The 12,191-nt window shown below is 52.6% G+C and overlaps 1 protein-coding gene and 1 long non-coding RNA gene across 4 annotated transcripts; one reads left to right on the top strand and one right to left on the bottom strand.

Annotated features, from left to right (window-relative positions):
* The first annotated feature begins 1,937 nt into the window (after nucleotides 1-1,937).
* Nucleotides 1,938-3,616, top strand: LOC118725557. The gene is made up of 2 exons (XR_004990042.2): nucleotides 1,938-2,506; nucleotides 2,735-3,616. It is a non-coding gene; the product is annotated as an uncharacterized LOC118725557 (long non-coding RNA).
* On the bottom strand, nucleotides 3,111-12,191 carry NEFH (neurofilament heavy chain). Of its 3 annotated transcripts, none has more exons than XM_036449473.2 (5): nucleotides 11,238-12,191; nucleotides 8,919-9,118; nucleotides 6,899-7,023; nucleotides 4,503-5,055; nucleotides 3,111-4,346 (listed from the first exon to the last, which is right to left on the bottom strand). In XM_036449473.2, the coding sequence occupies exons 1-5, from the start codon at nucleotides 12,070-12,072 to the stop codon at nucleotides 3,705-3,707; spliced, it is 2,355 nt and encodes a 784-aa protein (XP_036305366.1). In that variant the 5' UTR covers nucleotides 12,073-12,191; the 3' UTR covers nucleotides 3,111-3,704. The 3 variants fall into 3 exon arrangements, with proteins under 3 accessions (XP_036305366.1, XP_036305365.1, XP_036305364.1); XM_036449472.2 differs by having other exon boundaries at nucleotides 3,111-4,520; nucleotides 4,581-5,055; nucleotides 11,238-12,190; XM_036449471.2 differs by having other exon boundaries at nucleotides 3,111-5,055; nucleotides 11,238-12,188.

Raw genomic sequence — 12,191 nt, 5'->3', positions numbered from 1 at the left:
ACCTTCTAAAATGTTTGCAAAATTGCCTCTATGTAATCCTGCTAAAGTCGAACGAGATGAAGGGTGGCATCGAGTGTTCTCTGGCGGGTTCATCTGAAAAGTTATACTCCTCCAAATCAGTACCCTGTTCCTTCTTCATTCATTTTAACAAGTCAGATGTAAAGATGGAAAAATGCAGAAGAATTATTACCTAGTTGCAAAAATAGCCTGACGTTTACTAGCTATAAGATGAAGTAAGTTTCTTTTAGCTTTATTGAGATATAATTGACATAACAATGTCTAAGTTTAAGGTGTACAACTTGGTTTTTTGTATATTGCACATTGATCACCAGAATAAGTTTTGTGTGTGTGTTAACTTTTTAAGATTTACTTTTAGCAACTTTCAATATATGTAAATTTTATTTATGTGATAGTTCCAATCAGATGTGTTTTTTCTCCCACAACATACTTTGAAGTTTGGTCCCAATGCATGTGTATTCACTGTGAGTAAACCTGTACTGATTATCCTTGGATAAGTGGACCTCTGGTATAAAAGCTGTTGTGGGCTTGAGGAAGGGTATTTTTAATGAGCTCCCAGGTGCACATTGACTAGTCTCTTGTTGGAAGTTACTGTTCTTTCTTCCCTTTTTTTTTTTTTTGTGTGTGTGTGTGTGTGTGTGTGTGTGTGTCTCCTCAAATAATGCAGAAGGACCCCTTTCTCTGGGAGCAGCTCCCCCTCTTCTGTCTCCCTCACCTTGGACAGCGGCATGAGCCTCTGGTTGCTTCTTCCTCTCCACAGAATGAGATCTTGTCTTTCCTCTGACCTACTTGCCTGGGACTCTCCCTGCCAGCATCCCCTTGGTCTGGCCACCTTCAGGCCTTGCATCTCACCGCCTGTGCTGAATAAGATTGAAACGGGGCCTAAAAATAGTTCCTTTAATGGCCTCTGCATTGCAGTCTCCACTGCGCTCTTGGCTGGAAGGCTGCCAAACTGACTCAGCACAAAAGCTGGTCTCCGGTAACTGGTGGCCGGGACAAAGTTGCAGACAGCTGGTGAAGGCTGGGAGGAGGCTTGGTTTCCTAGGCAGGGATGGCAGAGCTGTCCCTGTCACCCTCCCGAAGAGAGTTTTTCTTCCTTGAAGGAGAAGGCTGAACAAAAGAATCCTTTGGCCTTAAGAAGAGAGGGTTTTAAAACTAGTGAGAAGCCCGGGACAATCCAGCCCCTTGGAGCTACTTAACTGAACCCTTTGTGGCTTGGTTGGACGGACTAGCAGGAGGGGCTTGGCTTGTTCCTCCTCAGCCGGCATTGACCTTGCCTTCCCGGGACACGTCCCAGACTACAGGCCCTTTCTGGTGGTCTCTCAGCCCAGGTTCCTTCCTTTTTAGAGCTGCCATCCGTGTTCTCGATTTCGTAGCTTCTAGTCTCTCCATTGTGTTCTTCCCAGCCTGCCCTTTCCTAACTTTACAAATTAATCCAAAAGACCCCTTTTACCCACACCAGCCCAATGAGAACCAACCCCTGGACTTTCCCAAGAATATTGAACAGAGTTCTTTTCCCCCAAGTTCGCTAAATGGGTGGAATGTAAGCCTAAAGCTGGAGACCACATGGAGAGGTCCCGCCTGAGAATTAAGCCTGCACGAAAGCAGCCAAGAGATGGCAAAGTGAGCGGACAGCATCTTGGAGGACAATCATTTGAGATTTCCCCCGGGTCCAGTTATAGCTGAAGCAATGCGAACTTCTTGAACTGCTTGGTAATGTAAAATAATAGAGTTTTTATTATCAATTATGAGGAGCAGTTGTATGTTGCTTAAACTAGTTTAGTTCCGTTTTGACTACTTGCAACAGAAAAAATGCTGATAAGCCCAGCTGGTGTGCTTAGTGGTTGAGCATTGAGCCAGGAACCGGGTCATGGTTTGATTCCCGGTCAGGGCACGTGCCAGGCTGTGGGCTTAATCCCAGGTCCAGGGTGTGCAGGAGGCAGCCAATCAATGATTCTTTTCTCATCATTGATGCTTCTAGCTCTCCTCCCCTTCTCTCTGAAATCAGTAAATTTTAAAGTGAATGAATGAATGAATGATGTTTTGGTTCCTAGTTCTTTGGTTACAATCTGTCAATCATAATGCACAGAGGTCTTTGCCTCCTCTCCCTGACCCCTATCTTCAATTCCAGGTCTTAGGCTCTGGTATTTACCTCTGTATTTTTAATCATATGTAATCTCGATATGTCAATTTTAAAAAACTTTATTTTGAGATAATTTTTAACTTACTGAAAAATTGCAAAGGCGGTACTTATAGAGAGTTCCTGAATACCCTCACTCAGCTCCCTCTAATGTTTACACGTTCATGGTACATTGTCACAACTAAGATTAATGTTGGTACATTACTATTAAGTGTACACAGGCTAATGGCTGCTCACTAGTTTCTCTACTAGTGTTCTGCGATCCAGGACAGCACATTGCATTGAGTCGTCATGTCTCCTCGGTCTCTAGTCTGTGATAACAATCCTTAATAGTGTTTAAGACTATAGGTTACGGCCCTGACTAGTTTTGCTCAGTGGATAGAGCATTAGCCTGTGGACTAAAGGGTCCTGGGTTTGATTCTGGTAAAGGGCATGTGGTTGCAGGAGGTGGCTGATCGATGTTTCTCTCTATCCCTCTCCCTTCCTCTCTGTAAAAAATGAATAAAATATATATATATATATATATATATATATATATATATATATATATATATATATATATTTTAAAGATTATAGGTTACATTATTTATAATATCCTAAAGTGGTTAAGAACCATCTGGTTAGGGCAGGGAAAGAAATAACTCCCAGAACAAGGCTTAGTGACAGATCTAAAGTTGGAATCAAGCCTCTGAATAGGGCTCCCAGATGATGCGATGTAGGTGATCCATAAAGCATGCACCGGGCCACCTGTCTGTAAGGTCCTAAACATAAAGCATCCAGCACACTGCCTGGCACGTGGTTTGTGCTCAGGGAAAAATAGGAGGGAGGCTGGTCCCAGAATTTCAAGAGACCCCTGATGCTTGCTCAGTCCTGCATCGTCTTGTGACATCCAAACCGCCCTTGGTTCTGTCCCCTGGCCTGCGACGGGGGAGAATAAGTCACAGCAGCAGCATTTTCATTTCATAAGCACTTGTTTTTATTGCACGGAAGCAATTGAACGTGGTCTCCGGTGGCAAAGTGCGCCCTGGCATGGCTCAGTGCCCGGCCCCACCCACCCCAGCTCTTCCAGGAGAGCGAGCCCCGGGCGCGGGCCTGGCCGCTCCTTTGGAAAACAGAAGGCATTTGGGAATAGGTTAAGACATCTCAAGCATAATGTGTTTCTAACTGCTCATTCATTATTGCGGCCACCTGTCCATTGCACATACGGGGAATAAATGCACTTATTTGGAAAGGAGGGGGGAAGTTTTTACAGTCACGTGTTTACGGGTGGCATTCACTCGGCATAGGTCACATTCCGCTACAGAAGCTATCATAGCATAGTGGTCCATCGCCTGGGGAGGGTTTAGGGTGCGGGGGCCCGGGAGGGGAGTGCCCTTCCTTGATAATATTGCTAACAACTTCTTTGGTGAGGGAGAGCCCCGCCATCTAAGCAGAGTTTCTTATATAAAGAAAAGGGAGGGAAAATGAAGATTTATTATGCCGACCCTTGAACTCCCAGGCCCTCCTGAGTTTCTTTGGATGCTCTGGATGTTCCTCTCTCCCTACTTTACTTCTCCCCCTTGGCGGCCTTCTCCGGGGGCCTGCTGTCCTTCTGATCTGTGCTGGAGGACTTCTCGGCCTTTTCCGTCTTGGCCTTGCTGGGCTCTTCCTTGGCTTGGGCCTCTGGTTTGGGTTTCTCCTCGGGCTTCTTGGCCTCTGTGGTCTTCTCCTCCTTGGCATCCTTCTTCTCAGGTGCCGCTGCTGCCTCTTCCTTCTTTGGCTTTTCTGGCCCCTTCTCTGCGGCTTTGCTGGGTCCTTTGGCCTTGGCGTCATCTGGTTCCTTCTTGTCCGCCTCCGTCTTCTCCTTGGCTTTCGCCTCTTCCTTCTTGGCAGGAGCCTCCTTCTCCGGAGTCCCCGCTTTTTTCTTATCCTCAGCCTCTTCCTTCTTGGCCTCAGCTGCGGGCTCTCTGGGCTTCTCCTGCTTCTCCTCGGGCTTGGGAGCCTCCTTCTTGGGCCCCTCATCTTTCTTGCTGTCCTTCTCCTCGGTTTTCGGTGCGGCTGGAGCTTTCTCTTTCTCCGCCTTCTTTGGGGGCTCTTTGACTTTCACCTCCTGGGGTTTCTCTTCTTCCTTCGTGGGGGACTTGGCCTCTTCCTTCTTGGAGACCTCTTTCTCGGGAGCCTTGGCCTCCTCCTTCGCGGGAGATTTGGCCTCCTCCTTGCCAGGACTTTTGGGCTTTACAGGGGATTTGATGTCTGCAGGGGACCGTACTTCCTCCTGCACCGGGGTCTTGGCTCCTGGGGACTTCACATCAAGAGTCTTGGCCTTCTCGGGGGACTTGGCTTCTTCCTTCGTCGGAGAGCTCGCCTTTTCCGGGGACTTGACCTCAGATGGCGATTTTGCCTCTTCCTTCACTGGGGACTTGGCCTTCTCTGGGGACTTGACCTCAGCTGGGGACTTGGCTTCCTCCTTTGCTGGGGACTTAGCCTCTTCCTTCACTGGGGACTTGGCCTGCTCAGGGGACTTGCCCTCAGCTGGCGATTTTGCCTCTTCTTTCATGGGGGTCTCGGCCTTGGCCGGTGACTTGGCCTCCTCCTTCTCTGGGGACGCAGCCTCTTCGGCTGGGGGAGACTCTGTGGCTTCTTCTCCCCCTTCTGCTTCCTCCTCTTCTCCCTGTTCCTCCTCGCCCTCCTCCTCCTTGGCCTCTTTCTCCTCTTCCTCTGTCACTTCTTCGGTCACCTGTATCTCCTCTGTTTGTTCTTCCACAATCACCGTTTCCTTCTCTGACTTTTCCACCACCCTGATCTTCTCCTCGCTTTTGACCTTTATGTGAGTGGCCGTGGAAGGGACTTTAGGGAGTCCCTCTGGGAGGGAGAAGGGGCCAAAGCCAATCCGACACTCTTCACCCTCCAGGAGTTTCCTGCAGAGTGGATAACGGGGCACATTAATGCGAACTCAAAGCAGGTTGGTAACGTGGGGGTCTTCCTGGTTTCCTCTGAAGGTCCAATGACGGGGACTTTGGCAGAGGAAGGAGTGTGAACAAGGGGCCCTTTGAGAATGGAGCAAATCCCTTAGTAAGTCATCCCAGGAGTCCGCACCCAGGGGCACTGTTGTTTAATGCAGCAAAAGCTGCGACTTAGGAGATAAAACACCTTCTTTTCCTTGAAAAATTACCCTTAAGACAGAGTGCCTACTTTAACAAAATTTACATTTATTGTACCTCAACTGAAATAAGAGAAAGTAGGGAGCATGAGAAGACAATTCCATACTTACAGATTTGGGTTTAAGAGGTCTAAGAATGTTCCTATTTGAATTTCCAGATCTCTAATCACCTTCTATTCTCATCCTTTGAGTTTTAGGGATAGGGTGATGGCAGCAATTTCTACTCTTTAGTTTCTTTTTTCTTTTTTAAAATAAATTCTGTATGCCCCACACTGGGGATCAAGCCCCACCCAGACACATGCCTGACCAGGAATTGAACCTTGATCTTCTGATTCATAGGTTGATGCTTAGCCACTAATCCATGGCAGCCAGGCTGTTTTGAGAATTTTTATAAGTTTATTTGAGCCAAACTGACGATATGCTGGGAGCAAGATTTCAAATGCTCCCCCCATAGGTATTGTTATCATCACTCCTATTTCATTTCCCAGAAAACACCTGCTCAGAGAGCCGAGAAACTCTGCTTGAGAGACAATTGTCAAGGGCCCTGCACTCAAGTACCTCTTCTCCCTGCAAACAGGCCTCTCACTGCTGCATTTGGGGAGAGAGTGCGGAGCTTTAACCCTCAGTCACTGTCAGGATGAGCATAAGCCACTCTTAAGGTCTTTGTCTCAGCCCCTGGCTGATTTGGCTCAGTGGATAGAGCGTCAGCCTACAGACCGAAGGGTTTCGGGTTTGATTCCAGTCAGGGGCAAAAACTCCCCAACCCCAGTTAGGGCACATGTGGCAGGCAACATATATATATATTTTTTTTCTTTTTTGTCTCAGAAAGTAGAATGGTAGTTGCCAGGACTGAGAGAATGGAGGAAAGGAGCATGGGGAGTTATATTTAATGAACAGAGTTTCAGATTGAGATGATGAAAAGTGTTCTGGAGATAAATGGTTGCACAACAATGTAAATGTACTTATACCATGGGACTGTGTATTTAAAAATGGCTAAGTGGCGCCCTAACCAGTTTGGCTCAGTGGATAGAGCGTCAGCCTGCGGACTGAAGGGTCCCAGGTTCGATTCCGGTCAAGGACATGTACCTTGGTTATGGGCACATCTCCAATGAGGGGTGTGCAGGAGGCAGCTGATCGATATTTCTCTCATCGATGTCTCTCTATCCCTCTCCCTTCCTCTCTGTAAAAAATCAATAAAATATATTTAACCCTAGCTGGTTTGGCACAATGGATAGTGTTGGACTGCGGACTGGAAGGTCTCAGGTTCGATTCCAGTAAAGGGCACATGCGCGGGCTCGATCCCCAGTAGGGGGCGTGCAGGAGGCAGCCGATCAATGATTCTCATCATTGATGTTTCCATCTCTCTCTCCCTCTTTCTTCCTCTCTGAAACCAATAAAAATATATTTTAAATAAAAAATAAATAAAAATGGTTAAGTGGCAAATTTTGTATTATGTATATTTTACCACAATAGAAAAAAAAGTTCATCTCTGTCTCTAAGACAGGCAGGCTGCCCTCCCTGGGGAGCTCGGAACCCCAGGCTCAGCTCCTCATAAGAGAACAAGGGCTCCCCACCACCCTGAAGGCCCCGGCCCGCCTCACCTGTAAGCCGCAATCTCAATATCCAGAGCCATCTTGACATTGAGCAAGTCCTGATACTCGCGGAGCTGGGCTGCCATCTCCCACTTGGTGTTCCTCAGCTCAGCGTCCAGCTGCTGGATAGCGTCCTGAGGGCGACAGGTCACATACTCCTCAGGCCCTGCCCACACCTGGCCCTCAGCACCAGAGAGGCTGGGCCGGGCTGTGCCACCCAAAGCAGCCCTGACCCCCCCCAGCTGGAGCCACACCCGCCCTGCAAGGCCACGAGGGCCTCCTTTCCGGACATGGAAACCACGTGGAGCAAACATTTCACTGTGGCGACAGCCCTGGCCTGGGGAAGGGTCTGGAATGGCACACACCGGGCTCCAATAAGGGTCACCACTGGTTAGAACGGTGGCTGAATGTTCGCAGATCTCTTAAGCTTAGAAAATGCTCGGTAGGGACAGAGCCTTGTCTGCTCTGGCCCCCTGTTGGCTCTCCCATTCTCCAAAGTGTCCATCACACAGTCAAGGGCTCAGGAGGCATCTGTTGTTGAAACTGAGAGGATACACAGAAGCACAGAATAGGAGTGGGAGCTCCTTCCTTGTCCCCAGACCCACGTAACCAATGCTTAAAAGAAACCATTATGGCTGATGTTTATTACCTCCTTTTTATTGTCTTGGTTTTCTAAATTTTCTATCATCACCACATATTATCTGCATAAGTGCTTTAAAAGTGCCGGGGGGCCGAAACCGGTTTGGTTCAGTGGATAGAGCGTCGGCCTGCAGACCGAAAGGTCCCGGGTTCGATTCTGGTCAAGGGCATGTACCTTGGTTTCAGGCACATCCCCAATGGGGCGGGTGTAGGAGGCAGCTGATCGATGCTTCTCTCTCACTGATGTTTCTAACTCTCTATCCCTCTCTTCCTCTCTGTAAAAAAATCAATAAAATATATTTTAAAAGAAAAAGTGCCGGGGTGTGTTTTTGTTTTGTTTTGTTTTGTGTGTGTGTGTGTGTGTGTGTGTTTAATTGATTTCAGGGAGGAGAGGAAGAGGGGGAGAGAGAGATAAATGATGAGAATCATTGATCGGCTGCCTCCTGCATGCCCCTCACTGGGGATCGAGTCCACAACCCAGATATGTGTCCTGACCAGGAATCAAACCTTAACCTCCTGGTTCACAGGTTGACACAACCACTGAGCCAGCCGGCCGGGCAAAAATGCCATTTTCTTGAGCCAGTTGTCTTCAATAGGGAATCTGCCAAGGCCTTCCCCAGGTTATCCACACTCACAGACATTGGTTATTATTCACCAAATGCCCCTTTGTGAGCAAACCCTGCTAAGAACATTCACTCCCACCTCTTAAAAAGGTTGTCCATCTCTTTAATCTTCAGAGCTCTGCAAAGTAGGCATTCTTTTTTGTTGTTAATTCTCACCCGAGGATATTTTTCTATTGATTTTTAAAGAGTGGAAGGGAGGAGAAAGACAGAAATATCGATTGGTTGCCTCCCGCACGTGCCCCAACTGGGGACCAAGCCTGCAACCAAGGTACATGTCCTTGACTGGAATCGAACCCGGAACCCTTCAGTCCACGGACCATTGCTCTATCCAGTGAGCCAAACCGGCCAGAGCAAAGTAGGCATTCTTGCCCTGCCAGTGTGGCTCAGTTGGTTGGGCATTGTCCTGTGCACCAAAAGGCTGCCAGTTTGATTCCAGGTCAGGGCACATGCCCGGAATGCAGGCTCAATCTCAGGGGGCTGGGAGGGAGGGGCATGTAGCCTACCGATATTTCTCTCTGTAGCCATTCTTTTTTTTTCTTTTTATTTTTCTTTTTTCTTTTCCTTTTCATTGAAGGAGTTGGAGAGGCAGATAAATTTCCTGGAGTCACATGCCTAGAAAGACCTACTGGTATATCCGGTATGCCTGACTCCAAGGCCCATGTTCTCCATCACCACAACCCTGTTCAGAGGACAGTGACTTGTCCAAGGTCAAGGTCGCCCAGCCCCGTGAGTGAGACAGTCTGGCTGTCTGCCCCCACCCTGCCCACCTGGTAGGAGGCGAGGTCGGCTTGGTGCCGGTCCTCCAGCTCACAGCGCTGCCTCTCCAGCGAGTCCTTGGTGCCTTTGAGGGCCTCCAGCTCGGTGGTCCTGGCCTGCAGCTGGCGCCGGTACTCACTGATCTCCTCCTGAGCCGAGCGCATGGCATCCGTGTTCACCTTGGCTGCCTCGGACAGCCGGTCTAGCCTCACTGTGGGGGGAAGGGGACAGCGTGGAGTGAGACACGCCGGGAAACGTGTTCCGCTGCCCGGCTCCAGAGGGACACACACACTACTGGGTGCTGAGTGCCGTCCTGGATGCTTAACTCATCCTATCTTGCATGATAGGCAAAGACTACTGCCCAAGGCTACCCAGCTGGTGAGTGGCGGAGCTGGGACTCAAATCTAGTGTCTACACGGCTCCAGAGATTAGACTGTCTCCTGGACTCAGGATCCAGAAACCCTACAGGGCAGGGGAAAGGAAACCCCCATTTCCGGTCCTAATGCCTGGCCTGGCTCCCCAGCAAGGGCTGGCAGTGCTGGGGCTTCCGACGTGAAACCTGGCTTCACTCTGAACTTGAGGCTGCCTCCGAGTTTAACCCTGAACTTATGCGAAATAAGCACTCAAGGCTTTGACCTCTGAGGACGGGAGGGTGCCGTGAGCCACCGTGTAGCCACAGCCCCGTCCCTGCAGGTTTCTGCTGGGCAGAGCCCAAGGTCACTGCAGCGCCCGGGGCCTGCGTGCCAGCTCCTCTGCCCCTTCCTCCACCTGGCTGCACCGGAGCCCCCTGAGCCCAGGGCAGCCACACCTGCCCCCCCCCCCCCCCCCCCCCCGCAAGCAAAGGGCTGCTGGTTCCCAGGCCTTCCGGGGCCGGCTGAGATCTAGAGACTGAGTCTCCCATCTCCTGAAAATGAGCATTCTGAATCTTGAGATAGAGACACCCAGGGCCTGCGCTGGGAGTGTGGGAGGAAGAAGGGAAGCCAGCTGGATGGCCCAGAAGCCGAGGCTGGTTTGCTGGTTTGAAGGGCAAAGCCGGAGAGAACAGCGGGGTTTGCTCCGGGAGGAGCCTTGCTGCAGAGAAGTGGAAAAAAATGAAACAAAAAACAGGAAAAGCGTGCATCCATGCCCCAGCTTTCCCCGCTTCCCCCGTAACGCTGGCAAAGCGTTAGGAACCATCCTGATGGGTGAGGGTTCTTACCCACCGTGATCACAGACCCGCTTGGAAATCATTAAAACCCCTGCATCTCCCCAAGAACAATGCATCAAGTTTTACATTGGGGGGGGGGGGTAAGGGTGAATCAGGGAGCTTCCCAGGGTAATAACCCAGATGGTCCACCCCCATCTTTCAACCCAAATAAAATAGAAATGAAAACCAAATAAAATAGAAATGAAAACCAAATAAAATAGAAACGAAAAGCAGCATCGGCCAAGGTCACCCTGCAGCAGCTGCAGCTGCCATCTCGCTGACTCAGGGCAGCCTGGAGTTGGGGGAGGGCTCCGGATTTGAGAGGCTCCCAGGCGAGGAGAGGGGACATTGTAGGGTTCACCAGCCACCCCACCTCGGTCTCAGGTGCCAATTGTTTGTAGTGATGGTCCCCCCTCCCCCCGAGAAAGGATGTGAGAATGCCCCACTTCTCCGCAATGAGTGAGGAGGGGCCTGATGGGGATCGGAAGAATGGAGTCCGACGCCTGCAGTGTCCAGAAAAGGTGGGCTGGCAACAGGGCAGAGAAGGCAAGTTACTCTGAGGGCAAAGAGTCCCCAGCGCTGGTGCTTCAGAGCTATGGAGAGAGCCTGATGTGCAGGGGCCTCGGAGTGGACTTACCTAACTGTAGGGAGGCAGGGGGAGACCAGGAGGGCCCCAGAGTTAAAGGACAAGCATAAGGCCCCTGGAGGAGGGCAGCCAAAGGTGAGGTCCTACTTGACGGGGGTTGGAGACATCCCACCTGAGACCCAGGGGAAGCCGTTCTTGCACTAAGGGTTATGTCCTCTGCCTGGGGAAGCTGAGCCATGTGTTCCCCAAAGTGCGGTCCGCGTCCCCCCAGGCGGACGGGAAGCGTTTGGTGGGGGTACGCATTGCACCAGAGTTTGGCGGGGATGTGCACTGCACCGGGCTTGGCTGCGCCTAATTCTACGTTCTCATGAGTACGAGGGGTACTCGGCGTTAGGAAGATTATAGAAAGGGTACACACATGTCAAAAGTTTGGGAAACACTGCAGTCTACAGCGTCCCCGGGGTATCAAGCCACCCACCCCGCCCCTCGCCCCTCGCCGCCTGACCAGCAGGGGGAGCCCGTTCCCCCACCCGATCCCCTCCGCGCGCGCTGTCGAACCTCGGAACCACTCCTCGGACTGCAGCGTGCTCTGCACCGCGTGGCCCTCGAGCTGCGCGCGGATCTCGCGCAGCGCGGACGTCACGTCGCACTTGAGGGCGTCGCGCGCGTCGGCCTGCGCCTGGGCCTGCGCGGCGCCCCAGCCCTGGAGCTGGCCCAGCAGCTCGGCCACCTCCTCGCGGTGGCGGCGCCGCAGGTGGCCGCACTCCTCCTGCAGCGCCTGCGCCTTCTTCTGCAGCTCGGCGCGCGCCGCCGCGGCCTCCTGCGCGAAGCGGAGCAGCGCGCGCGCCGCCGCCTCGGCCTCCTCGCGCTGCCGGGCCTCGTCGTCCAGGCGCTGGCGCGCGTGCGCGATGTCGGCCAGCAGGTGCTCCTGCTCCAGGCGCAGCTGCCCGCGCGCCGCGCCCAGGCGCAGCACGGCGCCGCGCATCTCGCGCACCTCGCGCTCGTACAGCTCGCCCATGGCCGCGCGGCCCGCCTGCTGCTGCCGCAGCGCCGCCGCCTCGCCCTCCAGGCTGCGGTGGTGCGCCTCCAGCTGCCGCACCTTGTCGATGTAGCCCGCGAAGCGGTCGTTGAGCACCTGCAGCTGCTCCTTCTCGCTGCTGCTGCGCCCGGACGCCGCCGCCATCGCGCCGCCCTCCGGCCCGTTGCTCAGCGTGTCCAGCGAGGCGGACGCGGCGGAGCTCACGGACGCCGAACGCGCCCACGAGTGGAAGCCGCTGGACGAGCCGGCGGCCGAGCGCGCGCCCTTCCGGCCCAGCGCGAAGTGCAGGCCGCCGCCTCCGGGCAGCGGCGCGAACGGGGCGCCCAGCAGCGCGTCGGCGCCGCCGAAGCTCATGGCGGCGGGAGCAGGTCGGGCTGCGGGAGCGGGCGGGCGGGCGGGCGCCGGGGCCGGGACGGGGCGGGCGGGCGGGCGGCACTGCGGCAGCTCCGGGACGGCCGCCCTTTTATAGCAGC

This window comes from Pipistrellus kuhlii, unplaced genomic scaffold, assembly GCF_014108245.1.
Source record: "Pipistrellus kuhlii isolate mPipKuh1 unplaced genomic scaffold, mPipKuh1.p scaffold_m20_p_20, whole genome shotgun sequence".
NCBI classification, from domain to species: domain Eukaryota; kingdom Metazoa; phylum Chordata; class Mammalia; order Chiroptera; family Vespertilionidae; genus Pipistrellus; species Pipistrellus kuhlii.
This window is presented reverse-complemented; position numbering and strand designations above follow the sequence as displayed.